The sequence below is a fragment of the Hyalella azteca genome, unplaced genomic scaffold (genome assembly GCF_000764305.2).
Source record: "Hyalella azteca isolate HAZT.00-mixed unplaced genomic scaffold, Hazt_2.0.2 contig1497, whole genome shotgun sequence".
NCBI classification, from domain to species: Eukaryota; Metazoa; Arthropoda; class Malacostraca; order Amphipoda; family Hyalellidae; genus Hyalella; species Hyalella azteca.
Window position 1 is genome coordinate 113363 of NW_025931813.1, and position 20842 is coordinate 134204.

At 37.3% G+C, this 20842-nt stretch overlaps 1 protein-coding gene across 1 annotated transcript; it reads right to left on the reverse strand.

The window, feature by feature from the left end:
• Window positions 1–14090: 14090 nt before the first annotated feature.
• Window positions 14091–16215, reverse strand: LOC108682794. The gene is made up of 3 exons (XM_018172033.2): window positions 16062–16215; window positions 15208–15330; window positions 14091–14962 (listed from the first exon to the last, which is right to left on the reverse strand). The coding sequence occupies exons 1-3, from the start codon at window positions 16204–16206 to the stop codon at window positions 14670–14672; spliced, it is 561 nt and encodes a 186-aa protein (XP_018027522.2). The 5' UTR covers window positions 16207–16215; the 3' UTR covers window positions 14091–14669.
• Window positions 16216–20842: the final 4627 nt, after the last annotated feature.

Below are 20842 nucleotides of genomic sequence, written 5' to 3' on the forward strand. Positions count from 1 at the left end.
TTGGTCTACTTTCAAATCAGATATACCGTCCTTCGATGTACACTTTGAACTAGCGTACAAAAAGAAGGCTTTCTGATACTCTTTTGCATTCCTAGCAATATTTTTTTCGAGATTTTTCACTGCAGTGCGACAGACTTTTTAAGCTTGATTTCGAGCCCTTGCATACAGGTTATAATCAGAATCGCTGCGAGTTCGTAAATATCGCTTGTATGCTTCTTTCTTGGTCTTTAGCTGAGCCTTAACTGCACTGTTCATCCACTGGGACATTTTGAGTCCACCAAGCGTAATCTTAGGTACACAGGTATCAACTGCTGACATAACCGTGTCTTTGAGAAACGACCATGAATCAGCCACATTCATGTCCTTAATACAATCCGAAATACTCGCCGCATTCACCGCTTCACGGAGTTTATAATAGTCGCCTTTAGCAAAGTTCTAACGTTCACGCTTCCGAAGCGTTTTCTCTGCACAACACTTGATACTGAAAAACAATGATTGGTGGTGGCTTTTGCCCAACGGGGCCTCATGGCGAAGCTCATCTATCATTGATTCTTCACTATAGTGAACACCAGCTCGAGAATATTTGGGGTTTGTTTACCCCTAAAATGGGTAGGCTTTGTGATGTTTTGGATTAGAAATGAGTCTCGCACAGACTCCAAGACCATGGATGCTGGGTCATTCCCATCTCTTGGAGAAGATTCATTTGCCCAGTCTATTTCTAGATGGTTAAAGTCACCAACAATCAACGTATGCAACTCGCTGAAAGTCATGCTCGGTGAAAGACTGTTTAGTACTATATCGTTATCAGAGAAGCTGTTAGGTGATCTATAAAGGACCCTTATGAGGAGGCTATCTTTGCCTTGTAGAGTAAGTTCGCACCACACTGATTCTCTAGCTGATTGATGCTCTGCAGATAACTTAATTTGCTGGGCCCCATAAGAGGTTCTAACCCACAGAGCTACACCTCTACTCCATTGCTCTTCATTCAAGTTATGAAAACAATCGAAACCTGGCAACTGATATTCAACAGGTACAATTCCCCCCCGTGATTTTTAGGGAATGTTTCTGTGATGCAAATAATGTCTAATTGTCTATACACTCGTTTGCGATCACAGTTAACAGTTCCCATTTTTGTTCAAAACGGAATCCGAGTTCGTGTAAAAATATTCTAAAACTTTTTGTGCACCTTCACTTCGATTCATGCAGTTGCTTCTTACATTACTTACTGGTCTGGAACTGTGGACATGACTTCTACTGCTTACTTGTCTTCCAGCTCAGCTAACTGATCGTGTGCGGACGGTTTTGTCTTGACATTACGTCAGTGCTTGACCTGATGTTCCGTGCTTTTCAGCCTGATTCTTTTCCTGCCATTTCTTGCGAAAATCCTCTCTCTCTGAAGGGGTGAAATCCCTCTCTACACAAACGGAGTTGTACTCAAAAGATTCTTCAAGCTTTCTCGCTGCCTTCAGCACGCTTCCAACCTGTGCAGGATCCTTTACAGTCACCAACAAAGGTCTGCAGGTGTTGGCGGCAGCATCCTCCGAGCGTAACATCTTGCACAATTTAATATCAACCTGTGTGCGGAGTGCCATGCTACAGAATTCTTCAATAAATTTAGTATCAGCCATCACTCGGTCCTTCGTATCAGATGCCGAACTCTCGGGAATTCCAAACCAATTAAGGGGGAGGTATACCCTCCAGAAAAACTTTTTTGTTTACGGACGGATTTTTCTGAAACTTCACACATATATGTAAAACCGCAAAAGAATCACATTTTGTTCGTGTAATTTTTTCGAAAAAATGCATAGAAAACGTGAAATTCGTTGAAAACGGCCAAAAAGGGGGTACTACGGAAAAGCCTACTCCTCCTAGAGTTTTGAAGCTACAACGATGAGACATATACCATTCCATTGGTAAAGACCATACCAATCGAGTAACGAGGCCCGATTTTTTATTTTTGCCTTTGTTTTTTTTTATACGCATTTTTCCATTTTTTCTCATTTTACTCCCTTATTCCCCCCCATTTTGAATCAAAACTATGCACACATCTATAAAAAGGGCCGTGTTACTGCATAGGTATGGTCTTTACAAATAGAATGGTATATGTCTCATCGCTGTAGCTTCAAAACTCTAGGAGGAGTAGGCTTTTCCGTGACAAAAAGTTGAACTTTTCAGGACAGCGCGACAAAGTTCCGTGCGCCTTGAAATAGACACTCAATGTAGCATAGAGACCAAACTACAGGTTTCTGTAGCCTAATTCCACTCAAGGAAGCTAGCAGCGTCTTGTAGCACACGTCTCCGTGTGAAGCAAGCAGGATAACTAAGCCTTGATGCCAGCAGCCAGATGCACCACTATATGTAGTCTTAGCGAGTGAATCAAGTCCTATCTATTTTCTGAAGGAAATCCACCCCCGCCCCCCTTTAGAGCCCTGCTGTGTGCGTTAAAATTCACTCACAGCTATCGCAATAGTATCGTTGAAAAGCTCAGAATGTCAACTTTAAGATGAGACTAAGCATGTAACTGCAGCACAACACAAGTAGAAACTATATTCAAAGATTTCAGCAGCTAATTACTTTATATCTAAATACTTAAAGAACTCTCCCATCCGCTTCCCTTTAAAGAGACGTCATGAACGTAAATATTTACATACAGACATGGCAGTGGTACCATTGGAAAGAGCACAATTTCAGCTTTAAGATGAGATTAAAACCCAAAAATGCCAAATCTGAAAATTTTAGGGTATACCTCCCCCTTAAACCAAGTTGGACTTCCTGCGTTCTCTGTCCAGTAACTCGCGGGAGCTTTCACTAGCAACTTCGGATAAATCAACTCTCTGAGTCTTTATCTCAAAATTTTTCTTATTTTCAGCTGAGCCTTCACTTCAGTCAGAGTTTATTTTCCTTGAGAGTTTATTTATTTCTATGAGAATTTATTTTCCTGGAGGTTAGCATAACATACCATTTAGAATACTTATATTTTGAAAACAATATCAGGAGGATGGTGGTCGTTAGCTGCAACACACTGTTGGAGTCGTTCTCGGAAATTTCCTACAGCACGTACACACATATAGCGAGGTATGGCCATAGCATATGCAATAATCCGTTCCCTTTGCTGTGGTGGGGTGTGGGGGCGAATTCTGAACACCCTTTTTTTTAGATGTCCCCAAAGAAAGAAATCGCAAATGCTCAATTCAGGTGACCTCGCAGGCCACTGTAAATCACCCCTCAGAGACATCAGACGTCCGGGAGACATGCGTCTCAAAACATTGATTGACATTCGGTCTGTGTGAGCAGTAAGGACCACACGTCTCCCAATGCTACATTTTCAACAATGTTTTCCATCCGGGGCTGCAAAAAATATTACAACATTGCAGCATAGCGTTCGGAATTCAATGTCACGGTTACTCCCTCCACAGAGAACGACTCGAACAGTGTGTTGCAGCTAACGGCCACCATCTTCCTGATATTGTTTTCAAAACATAAGTATGCTAAATGTGATGGTATGTTAACCTCGAGAAAAATATACTTTCTTCTTTATATACCTTCATTGCTCTTTTATTTCGCCTCAAAACTTCTCAATCGAATCTGCCTCACCCTGTACTAGGTGAGCCTGAAAAATTGAATTCGCCATCATCTTTTGGAAAACTTTCTTTTTCGCAAAAAAAATTTTCCACTGCTACTCGGAAAATTTATATCAGGAGCAGTCCAATACATGCCCAGTTACTTCACTGTAGCATGAAAAATTTGTGAACGCCCTACAACTGTCCGTCAGTTATACTCGTATCTACCGAACTCACGCTAAATTTACGTGGATCAAAATCTTACAAGCCAAGCACGCAGAACGAAATCATGGTTTCATCTGGATTTCGAATAAACCGCAATCCAATAACTCCTTTCTACCTTGGATAAATGACAGTGGCAAATTCCTTGGTGCACTGTGCAGATTGGGAAAACGGTTAGCGGTGGCTTACAAGAGATTTACCTGCAATGCGTCATCGATGAATCAGATCCTATAAATCATCGGTGATTCATCGATGACTGCCGCCTATACTTGCCACCCTCTCGATTTATTGGAGTTTTATTGTCGATTTTTGGCAGATCTGGCCACCCACTGTTACGCCACCTATAATCATCGATGTGCCACCCTTAATTTTTACTTGGGAGATGAGAGAATGTTTTTCACTGCCGTATGTGGGAAATGTTTGGTACCCGCAATAGATAGGAATTTTTGGTAAGTTTAAATGGGTTAGAATGTTTTGTACATGGATATTGTGGGATAATATTGAGCGGTGTTGAATATTGGAGAATGTTGATTGTTGAGTGCTTGTGAATGTTGAAGCATGTTAGGCTTGAGCAATGTGTGTGAATGCTGAGTACTGGTGAATTTTTATATTTTTTGTTCGAACGGTGTGGGATAATCTGGAATTCTGGTAAGTTTTACAAAAATGTTTGGTTGTGTGTACTGTGGAAAGTTGGGGTTGAAAGTTGTATTTATTGATTTTATTCCCTGTTCAAATTCAGTTTTCCTGGCAATTTGCTTTAACATGCCGCGGAGACACATTTTGTAAATGTTTCCGTTAGTCTGCATATTCAAATGACCCCCCAGTATAAAGGGGACAAGAGGGGGTATTTTTTAATGCAATTTTAGATTTGGCCACGTCCGAGCTGGAGCTATCAGGCTCCAAATACGCGCGCCCCACGAACACGCCAAAGTCGCTCGGTCGTTTGCCGGATTCTAATCGGACGCAGATTTCGCTCGTACAACCAGAGCGAAAAGCGGACATGGATCCGCTAATTCAAGTGCTGGGCGAGCTGAAGCTGTCTTTAATTCAGAAGCTAACCACCCCCAAAATTTTGCTAGGGTGATGTCCCGTCTACCCGGACTGCCACGACGCGGCCTGCCTCTGCAGGGACCTCGTGAGCGACAACCACGCGGCGCAGAGCCTCACCCGGCGCTACCCCAACAGGGTCAGCTGGATGTCGAGCCTTGAGATGCAAGGTGAGTCATTTGAGTGGGGTAAGTAATTGAATTATATCGTCGGGGATGATGAAAAATATACATGAAAAACGTTGGTTATCACCCCACCAAATAACCAGGCGCAGAGCCTCGTTAATTCTACCCTGACAGAGTTAGAACCTTGGACCTTCGCTCTGTGTTCCACTTTACTCGGCTGGTCGGAGATCTCTTTCATGTCATGATGAGTAACGAATCACGTAAAACTTTCGCTTTATGTACCACTTTACGTACTCGGCTGGGTTGGAGATCTCTTCCATGTCATGATAAGTATTAATCACGTAAAACCTTCGCTTTGTGTTCCACTCTACTCGGCTGCGTCGGTGATCTCTTTTACGTCAAGATAAGTAAAAAATCGAGTAAAATCGAAGCAATTAATACACATAAATTTCATCAATAATATCCAAGTTTATTAGATACATCAAAATATTTATTACCTTTACTCCTATTACCGCCGCATGCCACATTTCCAGACTTTTTCGAGTTGCAACTACATGATAAAAACTCACATCAAGGTCTTTTTTCATTAACTGTTTGTATATGGTCTCACATTGTTTGTGACAGTATTAAGTTTAATCCGTAATTTTACCATCTACAATGTTAATGGGAGCTTTACGATAATGTGCACGTAATTTACGATGAGTTCTACGATAACGAGTGCGAAAATACAATAAGGCTTCACGATAATGAGCAGGTGATATATGAGAACCTACACAAAATTGCGACGGGCCGCTGTCAACTGCTCCAACGTGGCTTTAGATAACTGCGTCAACTTGAGAATAATATAAATATTGTGAAACACACATAATCAAACCATATAATTCATACTTAATGATACAATCAATTAGTCTCAATTGATCGCAATATTTCAAGCTCAGCATCGTTTAAGCCTACACAAAATTCGCAATAAATTTACGCAATATACAGGGTGGGGCAGAACCGATTGAGCAGTTTTTAGGCGAAATAAAAGAGTAATGGAAATAAAAATAAAGGACCCCTATGAAATAAAAGAGTAATAAATAAAATAATAAATAAAAGAGTAATGTTAATATGTGCGTAATGTACGATAAACTTATATGCACATGGGGGATTAAAAAACTGGCCTTTTTTAAATTTGCTTATTTATCTGAAATCGTCTTTTAAAATTTGCTGGAGTGACCTTCACGTCACTTGGGACAGTTCCGCAAGTTTTTCAATACATCTTCGTCGATTTTCAGGTATTTGATCCATAATTTTTACATTTTCTCCAGTGCTGTAAGTGAAAGGATGACCTGAGCGAGGTTTTTTGTCAATTGAACTTTCTTTTTATTTTTGAAGAGGGAAAACTGTTCAAAAACTTGTATTCCCACTATAGCATCATCATTGTAGGCTGTCTGTGGCATATTTTCCCCATCTCTTCACAGAAGAAAGCAAAATTTGTTGGCTGCGATTTGCTCGCGAAAATCACTCATCATAAAAAACAACAAGGTCGCTGCTGAAGCGTCACAACAAAAATTGTAATAATTGTACACGACTTTCTGGGGCAGCAACGCTAGACACACTAACAGATGAATGTAGCATATGCACTTACCTGGATAAGGCAGTACTGACTAAACGACGCCCACCACGAAGGCAGTCCGTTTTTTTCGGGTGGCCTCGCGGATAATGTGTCTGTACGTGTACACGTTCATATACCTGTTGGGCTGGAGCGCGTCGGCGTTGAGCTCTTTTCTCATTATTCATCAAAACGTCCTGCTTGGAATATGTGCTTTCCGGGTAATTTGCTTGCCAAAATTGTATCCTCTTTACGCAGAGGGATATGAGTACAAATTCGATTTTCTATTGGGGAAATTCGATATGGGGAAATTTTCTTAAACCGGCAGATAATTATTTTGAGTTTACGTTTACATTTCTAATTAATATTATCAGGGAGTGGATGTTATCGATAACTTCTCTTCAGATGACGGTAGATCAAAAGGCAAGGTTCAGGAAGTAGTAGACAAGCTCACAAGCATAGCAGGTCTCAAAGCATTATCAACAAGCAAGTTTATCTCAAAATCGTCGATGAATTCAACAGGCTTCGTGACTCCCTTGACAACAACGTTAAATTCCAAACTAAGAGCAACAAAGAGTCAAAGACCCCTGCAAAAATGCGGGAGCTATCCGAGAGGCCAGTGTAGTCTATAAATTTTGCTTCAAAGAAGGTTGTAGACTTCTTCATGTTTTGGACAACTTCGGAAAAATTGGACTAACAATCAAGACACCGAGCCGCTGTCTCGTTAGCTACCTTCAAACCGGAGGGCAGGTGAACCACACGAGACAAGCTTACAACCAGACCGTCACTCGCTTTGTGCTGAAGGCACTCACCAGCATCGTGAACAAGCAGTGGCTCGACAACAACCGTCCGGCGATAGCTGAACCCCTCATCTCAACGGATTGGACTCCAGCTATCTATTTTACGACTACCGGATTTGTCTGAACTCTGAAAGAGTTTTCCCAGTAATTTTTTATCCAAAAATTTACTGTTGTATCCTATTGACTTATACTATGTACTTATTTCCACCAAAATGTCACTATTTAATGCCTTTTCTAACTTGAAAATGAATGTTTGTTGCATTCGAAACGTCGTTAATAAAGAAAAACTACTTCCTGAAATTTGCCTTTTGAGCTACCGTCATCTGAAGAAAAGTTCCACTCCCTGACAATATAAATAAATTAATTCTCTGGTCATCAATCGCACGTGTATAAACAATTAAATTCTGCCATTTAATACTAATTTCTAATTAAAGGGAGTCTATGTCTTTCCAACGAAAAATATTAAACATTAGGCTGCAGAAAAATAGTGACACGAAGTGATGAAGGCATTTCACACCAAACTTTTCAAAATTATTGAGTGATAATTCGTTAAAACACGCCAGAATATACTTGATGAAAATATTTCAAATCAAACCGCTGTTAAAATTGGTGTAATGTTCACATTAGGATTTTCGTAAACTATACCTTGTTGATAAATTCTTAGGTGATTGGTTGACAATAAGTTCCGGCGTCACTTCTGAAATTTTCACAACATTTTAGCGCATTATCGACCTTTTTATGAAAGGTTCCTGCTTCAGTCCAGACAAAATAATGTTGAGGTTGATTAAACACAGCAGTACCTTAATTTGTATAATTTTTAATAAAACAAATTTGGTTTCAATGGTGCAAATGTGAGTTATTTTATTGATATTCGCTCAATCATCGATGCAATTCAATCAGCACAAATCAATAATTTGAACATGTTGTTGAGAAATTTTACTACTGTGTTGGAATCTCAGATTCAATGTTTGCCAAGCCAGCTCTCGTTAGGTATTAAATCTTTTTTGCAGTATATTTTTTACGGCGTAGATTTTGACGTTATTTCAATGTTGAAATCTTGTTGAATTCTGAGGTTAAAAAAGCATTTATAAAAGTTTTTTCGAGTTCACAGTATTCACTCGATTTCTACCTTGAAAAAACATCGAAATGTAGGAGGTTGAAAAAGTGACATTGATTCACTTTTCATTCTAGACTAATATATGACGTTGTTTCAACGTCACGAAATACATTGCTTTAACCTGACATTGCCTGCTGGGATATATATATTAAGAGACTCTTCTCATCCATTTTCTTCAAGCCTCCACTTCCGTTCTGCTTGCCTGGACTTTCTTTCAAGTAATACAAAGCGAACTCTACGCACTACAACTCGGGAGCTATAAACCTCTTAATCCATCATGTCTTGATTTAATATAATAAGATCTACACAATACTGCCTTAAATTGCAGGAACCCTAACAACTATTCAATCTTAAACTGCAATTATTTCAATCATTACCTTCAATTAGCGTAAAATGCGGAACAAAATTCACTCTCGTATTATTATCACTCACTTTGTTTCGACATTGATTGTGAATCTTTCTTACCTTGAATCATTTTATTCCGTGTGATATAGAAGGTTAAATTTTATTCAAATATAACGTCATTAAATCATTTCGGTTTTTGAAAGTTAGTGGAACAGTGTTTTCGACGTATGACTAACGTATGGCAATTGCTCGTGGACGCAGGCATTGCTGCAGCCCAATAACGAAATAAAACTTTATCTACGAAGTAGCGGCCCGGAAAAAATGGCAAGTTGAAAAAAATAGCAGTTTTAACGTACATTCTTTGTTAAGATTATCCTTAATTCATTCCAACTCGAAGTTTGCTGCATTTTGTAGAATTCTCTTTGCTGCTGAATTCCTAGTCGATTATCGATTAAGGGGGTGGGGTCTAGCCTCCAGAAAAATTTCCACATTTACGAACGGATCTTTCTGAAACTTCACACATATATGTAAAACCGAAAAACAAACACATTTTGTTCGTATATTTTTTTTTGGAAAAATTGATAGAAAACGTGAAATTCATAGAAAACGGACACAAATGGGGGTGCTTTAAAATTCTATCTCCTCCTAGAGTTTTAAAGCTAAAGCAATGAGACATGCACCATTCGATTCGTAAAGACCATACCAATCGAGTAACGAAGCTCGATTTTTTATTTTTGCCTCAGTTTTTTACACGCATTTTTCCTTTTTCTTCTTATTTTTTTCTCATTTTCTTCAAATTTCCCCTTTCCCCTCATTTAGAATCCAAATTATGCACAAATCTAAATAAGAGGCTTCATTAATCGATAGGTATGGTCTTTACGAATCGAATGGTATATGTCTCATTACTGTAGCTTCAAAACTCTAGGAGGAGATAGTTTTGCCGTAATAATAAGTGTGAATGTTCAGTACAGCCCGACAAAGTCCCGCGCGCATTGCAATAGGCAGTCAATGTAGCAAGGATACGAAACTAAACGTTACTGGAGCTCGATTCCACTCAAGTATGGTGGGAGCGACTGCATGCAAATCTCCTCGTGCGAAGCCCGGCGGATTACTGAGCGTTTCCTCAAGCAGGCACTGTATATAAAGTGTTATGAACCGAATTAACTCCTATCTAATTTGGTAAAGAACGTCCCCACCCTCCCCCTTTCATGATCTGTCCTGTACGCATAAATCAACGTACAGATATTGTAATAGTACCGTTGGATAAAGCAGAATTTCAGCTTTATTAAGATGAGACTAAACGGGTAACTAAGCTGCACCTCAAGCAAACACTGTGTTTAAAGTGCTGGGAACCGAATTACCTCCTATCTAATTTGTTGAAGAACTACCCCACCCTCCTCCCTTTCATGATCTGTCCTGAACGCATAAATCAACGTACAGAGATGGTAATGGTACCGTTGGGCAGACTGTAAGCTTTAAGATGAGTATAAAACCTAAAAACACCAAATTTATGACTAGGCCAGACCCCCCCTTAAAAGAGATCCAGAATAGTTTGAGGAGAAAATAATCTAAGTTTGCTCTTCCGAGGTGCAAAATTATTTTTTGGAGTAACTGCTTCATGTGGATCTTGAGAGGCGTTCCAACTGTTAACGAAAAATGTGATTTTTTCAAATTTTCGTGAATTTATGCCTATTGGGTTCAAAAGTATTTTTATCATTTAGTTTTCCTCCTTTGCAATTAGCCAAAAGTTTCGAAGCAACAGAATAGCTTTATTTTTTTAAACGGCTCTAGAGGGTAAGAAAGTTGATAGTTATTTTGTCTTGGCCTAGAAATAAACCTATAATGTCGAATGATTTTTGACTTTATTTATATAAGGTCACATATACTAGATTATCTTGCACAGAGCGCTCATTCTGGCTGAAAAAAAAAAAATTTCATAGATATTGCTAGACTAGCCTCACCAAAAAATGTCCATTCATGATTGAGTCAAAAATTAGTTTTGCAAAACGATGAAGTGCATTATTTTCAGAATAAACTAGGCTGAGGAAGATTGATGAACTTAGTGGTATTCATGAAGCTTAATCAAATATTTTTTCATTACTTAATGCAAAATTATTATAATGCAAAGCCTGAAAATATTTATCTTAACTGCTCACATGCAGAATTTTGCGAGTACAATTCAGTCGTTAACTTAAACATGTTGGACGATCTTTGTATGAATATTATTGAAATCTCGCCCTTCCGAGAGCTGCATTGCGCTATGCGCAGATACCGCAAGAGGAAAAACGTGACTAAATTTAATCAAAGGCAGCCATGATGAAAGCCTGGGGCAAAAATAGGAAGGAACTAGGAAATATTTCCTAAATATTCAAGTTATAGTCAAGGCAAGGCACAGAGAGCTTTTCGATGCATGACTGACTAGCTCTCCAGCAATTCGTGGTTAAGCTCGTGCCTGATAAAAACTATCTATTTTGGGCTTCCCTCTTGTACTTTGTGTTCTCTTCAAAAACGAAAAACTCTACCTGCAGACGCTTTTGTGTTGATTCAGATGCATAAACTGCCTGAATTATGGGTAATATCTCTTGCTGTTTAGACCAAAAACAAAATGTTTCCTAGTGATTTAAAACAATCCTGTACTTCAGAAGAAACAGTTTTTTAAATAACTCTTCTTTACTTAATGCAGTGAATTTTAAATTCCACTGTCTGCTCAAAAAACTTTTCAAAAGCGCAACCCTATCTATACTATTTTTTGTTTCGTACCTTAATCTTCCAGTGTTTCATTTTTATGAACGACTGAACCGATGCAGTTGTATAACCAGAGTTCATAACACTTTGAGTGCTTATGCTGACGATTTCCATTTACTAGGGCTATGTTGAAACAAAATTTTGGTTATCATCATGTTTGTAAAGCACTTATAGTTGTTAACAATTATATATCATCACTTGTGTTACTGGTTCTCATTCAATGTGTTGTTTTTGTTACCTAAAACGGAAGATACAATACATAACTAAATATTACAAGATTTATTATCATTTTGATACATAGATCGCTCGAAAGTTGTGGCATCTACCTCTGATCCTGTAAACAAATGAACAATTAAAAATCTTCGAAGAAGTTTGGTTTCGCTATTGTACCTGATACAATTGTGCGCAAAAATAGTGATCATGTATGGTAGACTTGTCAAGAATATTATCACAAACGTGGTTTGCTTTCAGGTTGTCCTGATTATTTATTTTCAAGGGATATTCAGAATATTACAGCTTCACACCAGTCATCCGGAAAGACACGTTGCGGCAGAAAAACCCCCTTTCGTCTTAATTATTTGCAACGGTGAGCATTTATGATATTTACGGACTAATTAAATACTTTCAATTTTAATTATCTTATTACGCTTGGCAATGAATTTATTCAAGAGGCTTGTCGAAAAAGCCTTCTCTTAAGAGCAAGTTAGGTGGATATTCCGCTTAAGACGATATAAATGCGATGACATTGTCGCTCCCTCTAGGGTGTTGATTATGCCAGATTAGACGTCCTGAATAGTGTTTTCATACGGAAATTTTTTATACATACGATTCAAGACAATTTATTGTACAGGTTTACTCTTAGTTACTTCCTGAGAAAGATTATAAAATAACGATCCTTACGTGTTGGAAGTTCAAGATTTGTAGCACCTACTCCTCCATTGGAAGCGCCTTTCTGATTGCTTTGCTGCTCTCTCATGTCATCGATCTTTTCCCCATCGTACGTGGCTATTAATTTTTGATGAAATGAATCATTCTGAGGATATTTTTATCAACTGACTAAATTTGCAATTTATTATCATTACACCATTTTTCGAATACGAATAACACTTCAATGAATAGCGTAGAGAGACAGAGAGATCTGCTATACCCTCTGTTTTTAGTGGGTATATATAGTCGGCAGAAGACTCGTTAAAATGTACGCACCCCTCTTCTAATTTACACTAAAGTTCGCGCGTAACTACAAAAAAATATCAAACCTAATTGATGCAATTTTCACTAGCAGACCAGGGGCCGTACTTTCAAAACATTCGTAGCGACTTAAGACAACGTAAGTCCGCTAAGTGCACGTAACCACATTAGTTGTTGCCTTCAAAACATTTCCGCGCCGAGCTACGTCCGAGAAGTTGTGCACAACTTTACGCCGGATAAAAGGAGCCGTACGCACAACTCCTGAGATGGCGAAGCCGCCAAAGCAATTGGGAATCACTGATTTGCAAACTGCATAGTGACTTTTTTTTAATCAATTCCTCGCCAAGTCGAATTTTGTGCTATTACTATTAGTGAATCAATTTTATTAGTATCGACTATTCAGTGTTGGGTTCGGAGGGGAAGGCCAACCTCAATCTTTAATCGTGATAAATAAGCAAAGTTCCAAGGCTAAATTTCCAGTGAATATTGTGACATTACCAATTGCCATACAATAAATTTTTTTTATTTATTGAATGTAATGACCACTCGAATAAAAAATTGGCCTATCAATCATTGTTCCTAACTTTTATGATTTTTTTTTCCTGAGGCTTCAATTTGAGTGTGAAGAAGGCTAGCCGCTAGAGTAGATGCAGACAGATCTCTACTACTTTAGTCTACTTATAATTTCAAATTGTGATGAAAATCTAGGAGGCTAGGTGAATCTCTTGTATCATCAGTATTTATTAGATATATTCATCTTCACTTCATCTAAACTATACCAATAATACCATGGATGTGGAACTGGGAACATAAGATAAGGCCTGTCTCTTATACACATCTAGATGTGTATAAGAGACAGGGTATAGGATCATCATTTACATTTCCTACCCAAGTCTAAAAATCTTTATTTGTGCTGCATACATTGAGTAGGTATCTAATAATCAGGTGTCCTCCCTATATACCCCATCAGGAGGAAACCTTCAATATGATCCTCTAAAATGTGCCAAGATTACTGCAGCCTGTTTGCTACTCCATAACCGATGCATCAAACGAAGTATCCCAAATCCTGCTGATGATCATGCTGAGGAGCATATGGACTTAGAGCATCAAGAGCAGGTTGAAGCACACCAAGCACAAGACCAAGGTGAAGGAGCCAGAGGTCTTGCTAGACAGGTTAGCCGTGCAATTGTTGAAAACTTCTTTTAACACTGGAATTAACTGAGAGTTGGTTGTAAGTTCACAATTAACTTTTTATTGGCCTTTTCCTGTTTTAACAGGGCATCTATATTTTGTTCATTACCTTCATGATAATTACAATATAAAGTTTGATAACGACATGTAGTGAATTCCATCATGATGCTAGGAAAATAATGAATTGCGCAAGTAAATCATATTTATATTTATGGGGATACAAAATCCTTTTTCCTTCATACAAAAAGTAGAGACAATATTTGTCTTTTATTTATAAATCATCACGCTTCTAAGATTGAGCCCAAAATAAACAAATTTGAAAATTTCATCTACGTCAGGTTTCTCAGAAAATAAAGTTGAATAAAATTGATGTTCATGAAATCATTGACTCCTTAACCCTTCTGTTGACCGACTTGGAAATATTAAAAATGAATAGCTATTAAAAAAGCCTCAAACACAAACTGGTACCTCAAAGAGCAATACTTTTCAGACTGAGTGAACATGTGTAGAATATCACAAAAATAACTGTTAAAAGTTGATACCACCTTATTAAAAAAATATGGCAAATACAAGATCATGAAAAAAAAGTTGTATGCCCATTCATTGGTTTTCAAGAGGCTGAGTAATTACAATAGCATTGGCAATCCGCACCACAGCTGCTGTTAGCTCTGAAAGTGATGCAGCCATGCTTTCTGTATTTGCTGCCATGCTTTCTGTATATGCTAATATTCCCCTTTAAACATTCAACATTTCCTGAACCATTGTGTGCTTTGGTGCCTCATTGCTGCGCCTCTTCCTTTTGTGAGTTCCACAAGAAACATTTTCAGAAATTCTTGAGGTTCCAGGCTTGGTAGGGCTGGAGGTCACCTGTTCCACAGGGTTGCAAACCCTAGGTTCTTCCGTATGAACAGATTCTACCAGATGCACAGGTTCTACCAGATGCACAGGTTCTACCAGATGCACAGGTTCAGGTTCTTCCACATAAACAAGGCAAGGTTCATTAGCCTCCTCGTAATGTTCTATATGAACTGGAAAAGAATAGAAACAGACATTAAAATATGAAAAATGGGATTTCTTCCTCGGCAAGCACTTTTTCAATTGAGAACTAAATTTAGTATGGTTGAAAAATCTAATTTCATTAATTGCATCAAATTCATATGAAACTAGTGATTATCAGAAGTAATAAATGCAAATGAATTAAAATTCTAAGGGACAATTATCTTCTACTCTCATAACAATGGAATTTGGAAGATGCTACACCTTCTGTACTCACCTGCATCTGGAACCTCAACTTCACTTTCAGGAATTGGTAACCCAAAGACGGCGGTTCTTGACAGGAGAGGTAACATGGCCTCTTCAATATTGGAATATTTGAACTTCGCAGGATGGCCTCCACCTATTTATATGATAGGATAAGAAGGAACAAATATAAAAAAATTCGAGTTGATATCTTTTAACTTAGGTTAAGAATTGAATCAGGGAACCAGTATCAATGACATATTTTTCAATATGAAAAATGCACAGATGGTGAAAGGTTTCTCTATATGTATATGTTTTTGTGTGCATTATTTCTTTTTGAACATAACCACCTACCAATCAGTTTAAGTTGAAATATAAGGATTATTATAGAATTGAAGACTATGTTTGAAGTCATGCAGGAAAAAAACTATGTGGTTTTTGGAAATGAAGGGATATTTATTAATTAATTTTATTTGCATATAGGATTTGAGGCAAATGGATATGAGAAAATGCAAAATTATTTAGGCTCTGGCAGTTTTTGGCTCATTCTAGGATGGGTTTTGCTATGCTCTTCTTTTTTGGGTAGAGACTAGAAAAGTAATTTTTGCAAGGGAATATCAAGAAATGTAGAATTATATATTGGCTTTCAGTGAACATGAAAGGATTGAAATGAACCCTGCTGTCAATAAAATCATCTCTCTTTGCAAATCCAAACTTTACCATTAAAGTGATGAATAGAAATTAAAGTACAGCCTGTAAATTCACTTTGGTGCTTGGAATTTATTATAGATATATATATAAATTATAAAAATGGTCAATAGATATTTATAGGTAGGTAAAAAGTTGGTAATTGAAATGAGCATTAAATGACCCAAGAAAAACACTTACCAGTTGTTCCAGTATATTTATTTTCTACTGCCACTTTCTTCTTCAAATGTGTTCTCAAGTCGTAAAACTTTTTGCGTACTTCAGCCACATCTCTCTTCACAATTGATACACAGTTTACACTATCGGCCACTGCTTGCCACTGCATCAGCTTAACTTTTGCAGTTATATTCTCATTAAACTTGCCCAAGAGAATCTCTTTCCTTTCAAAAACTGCAGTTACTATTGCCAAAATTTCATCATCACTGAAATTTGGTCGTCTTCTTTTTTGGTCCATTTTTCAAACTTCAAACCTGTTCCTTGAAATTCACACTTTTAATTTTAAATTTGGTTTATTTTTATCAAGAATTGTCAATGATTCAAGTGTTTTGCCCAAAGTTTAAGCTAATAACTTTTTCTAGATTAAACTATGTTATTGCAATTTAGCCTGTGAATTCTGCGAGAATAGTTCAAGTTGATTTAATCATTGAGAAACATTGCACACGAGTAATTAACTCATTGCATATAATAAACTATCAGTTGAAATAAAAATTAATATTAGAAATTTTGAAAATGCATTAATTATAATAAAAATTATAATAAATCATAATACCTCATCTGCTAAAAACATATTTTTAAAAATTATGGTTATAAAGTAAACTTTCATCTATAAGACATAGGTAACTACTTAGCAGCTTTGCAGGAAATTTTGCAGCCAGCAGCCTGCATCTAATGATCTACACTGCTACAGCACTAAACTTGCTACAATGCTACTCATCAATAAGTACCATATAAAACTTTTCAATCATAATTTGTAAGGTTCAATCGCCACATACAAACTAATTAGAATTTGCTAATAATGCAAAAAAGTTTTGGCATTGGTTTTGTTCTGTTAATGATGCAGTAGCAAAGTTTAGTTGGTGTAAAAAAAAAAAACAAGTTATTTGCCACTTCGTTATGTCTATATTATTTTCAATCTACAGAGTACAGATAAGAATAACATATTATTTTAGTGGAAAAGTATATACTTTTTATTTTAAACCAAGTTAAAAAAAATCACTTTTTCCACATAGCTACATTGCTTGCGGTTGCAGATTAAATAAACCATTTAGTATCAAGAAAACACTTTTGCAATGCTGATAGCTGCTTAGAAATTTTTGGAACTAATTTTCAAACCTAATTAGTACATGAAATAAATCCAATTCTTAGTCATGAGCAAATTATCTGTGGTCAAAACTCACAAGTCACAAATCACAACAAGTGTCAAGTGATACGCAGTAACTAGGCAAGGCAACCTGTCCCTCTCATGGGGATCTTCAAAAAATTATAGTTAGACACTAGACAGTTCATAAAGTAAAAGTCACATGAAAATTATTATTTCGCTATGCAACCAAGGGATTCACCGATGCTAAATTTGAGCAATGCTGTCAAAATGTTACTACAAGTGATAAAAATTGTGAAATCACGATACACCGATGATGCACGTAAGACGACTAAAAAGTAAACAAAACCGAGCACGCTGATTGGCTACTTGCCGGAGCGTTTCGAAAGTACCAACTTAGTTACGTATTGCGTACAAAAGTTTTGAAAGTGCCAAAAATAGCTGTGCGCACGCATGACGTAACTTCTTGTACGTAAGCATAAGAAGTTACGTTCACTTAGCGATGTTTTGAAAGTACCTGCCCTAGTTAGCTATGAGTCCACAGTGTCACCGAGAGCTTGCCTTGGACTCTGAGTCGGCAGAAATCAGCTTATGTGTCACAAGGACGAACCCAATGAACGGAAGAAAGTAGCATTGAATACCCCGAAGTGTTATGAAAACCACGAGGTGTATTCCCATTGGAGATTTCCTCCATAATTGTGTTGGAGATGGACTTGTTCTTTTCTTTTAAAAGTACCATACTCCGGTTTTTCCTACTTTTAAGTGAAGGAACTGTATACTTATATATTAATCAATTAATTGCGATATAACTTTCATTACTGTATACTTAAGGTATGAGATACGATTTGACCGGAGGTTCTGAACAAGATGTGTTTTTTGATTTTGTGTCAATACGATCGGGACGATCTTTCCGGAAGAGGGGAGGTGTCCGGAGACAATTCACTTGGCCTGATAGAGATTGAGGACGAGTCAACATCTGATAGACACGTGATAGATCACGCGATCAAGACCGCAGTAGTGGGCGGAAGCGAACGTTATAAAAGGGCTAGCAACCTTAAGCAAAGCCCCCAGTAGCTGATAAGCACTCCTCCGTGTAGCGTGTAGTTTAAGTCTCCGACCTTACGGTCGATGCCGTAGCTTATTCTTCTGTATCGCAACTCTGTATTACCACCCCGTATACAAGATACGTTATCTGGACTTATGTGTCTTACTTATCCCTCACTACCTTAGTCAACGAAACCCGATCCTCAGGTAGAGCTTAATATAATGAGTTCAATGTCTTGAGCGCAACTTCGGACAGTTATCCACAAGGAAAAAAGAACCTTGTGCAATTTCTGAGCAGCAACAGCAGGCTTCAGCAGCAGAGGCTTTGTGACAGTAGAACAGTAGCATCTGATATGGACTAAAGTTAAATGTTATTCTTCTTCAAGAAGGTATAGCCAGAATTTTGCTTAGTACATTAAAATTATCATAGTAAAACTTGAAAAAATCATGATCTGGCTCATGATTTTTGCAATAAGTAGATGAAGTTGGTTCATACAATTTTCACTTTAATTTTGTTATGATTAGGTCTACAGCCATTTTCATGGGGTTACGTAGTTGCTATTGCCTGTCTTGAGAGAATTTCCTGCCCATGCAACCTAATACTTAATTATGACATTGCTCTATTTCAGCTCTAAAATTGCTGTGAATTATTGAAAAAATTATCATAAGCTTTGGTATGGGAAGTATTTGAATGAAGAAGACAAGTAACTTGCTAGAAATGATCAAGGTTCAGTGAAGTGCTGTCATGCTGCAGATGTAGGAACTCATTACTTAAAACATTTTGAAGAAGATAGTGACTTTTTAAATAATTTTGTTGAAAATTCTGTCAAGTTCATCTTATAGAGATGTCATGACTAACAAGTTAACAACACTGGCATAAGCACAACCCAAAACAGTTCCACATAACCTTACCTAAAAAATTAAAAGATTACTTTTTATAACATTGAAAACACATTTAAAACATTACTTTTAAATTACCTGCATATGTCAGTAGTTTCTTCAAAGTTGCGAGATCACTTGCCATTATTGCATGATGAAGAGCAGTGTATCCTTGCTCATCAGTTGTCAATAGGCTTTGTTCAATATCATCATCATAACCTTGAGAAGCCATTGCTTTTTGGAGCAGAATATTATGGATTTTTTATATTTATTAGAAATGCTTTTCCACTGATACCTAGCAAATAGAAAAATAATAGTGAGATGAAAAATGCTGGGAGGAAAAACAGGTAGAGATAAGTTAGCAAGGATTCTGCATTTTTTTCACAGCATTGACAAGTAAATTCAAATTTATTAGCATAGCAAAGTCAGCCTAGATGTTGATTAGGTCGGTCAGGGCAACCCAACTCCCAACAGATAATCTCATTCACTCCAGCCATTACCTGCCACTGACACTCTGATCACACTCTTGGATGGACCACCATGACTACTGTATCATATGATCACCTCCTGAATTACACCAACACGAAAAGTCATCTACTGAGCTAACTGCAGCCCCAAAAACACTATCATGAACTTTGCCAAAGCAAACTAGAAGAATTACAATGCCAAAACTAAAGCTGCCTTCAAAACAGCTAAATTAAGTAAAATATTGCAACACTAAGAATAGTGGGAAAAGTTCACCATTTTTTCTATCTATCTCGCATAAAGCAAGTTTGGAAATTATACATTTACCACCTCTAAAAAATTCCTGAAAAATAAGAGGGAAAAGTGAGATTTTGGAAGTAAAAAGTTGCACACAGGAGTTGGCTTAAAAGCACGACTGACAAAATTTGCACAGCTCATTAAAAAAAGCAGCCATTTCTGCATGGTGGGGCAATAAGGGACATCCTTCCAGGGTAATGAGGGACACCCCCTAAAACACATTTACAGGAGAACCTTGGTTAGCAAAGGCTATAGTTAATGAAAAAATCAATTAACAACAAAAATTTTGATAACATTTACCTTGCCCAGCAAAAAAAATTCTCTTAATGAAAAATTAATGCATCATTAGTCATCACAAAATTGTGCATGGAATGTCATATGGTAGACTTGTGCACCAGGAACATAGAATGAAAAGTAATTAACCTAAACAATTATTCATTTCTCCAAAAAATATGATTGTTTTCACTAAAATATTCCTTCCTGTTTCAGGTATGTTATTACAAATTTTTTTTAATAGTGAATTCACTTGACCCAATTAAAATGGTGTGAAATTACAAGCTGTCCTGTAAGCTTGAAGATACAGAAGAAATGCTATATGGTTGCTGATATGAAGCTTGCAGTGGACAAGGTTGTTGTAAATGCACAAATGCATGTCCCTGGATATGGTAATATATCAATGAAGAAAAAAAAGTAAAAATCCCAGAAAATGTCATTTAATTCATATTTACATCATCTACAAAGGAAGAGTAGGAGCTCAGAGTACTGTTAGTAATGGATGAGTACACTCAGCATGCTTCAAGCATTTTACAATTAAGTTTTATTTCAAGTGCTCCTTATTGCCCCATTCCCAGGGGTGATTTGGAAGGCTTATATTTTGCGTCTGGCACCTTACAAATAGCATTCAGAATTTTTTCAGACATGCCATTCAATAGCCCTTGGCAGTTGGTAATACCTTTAA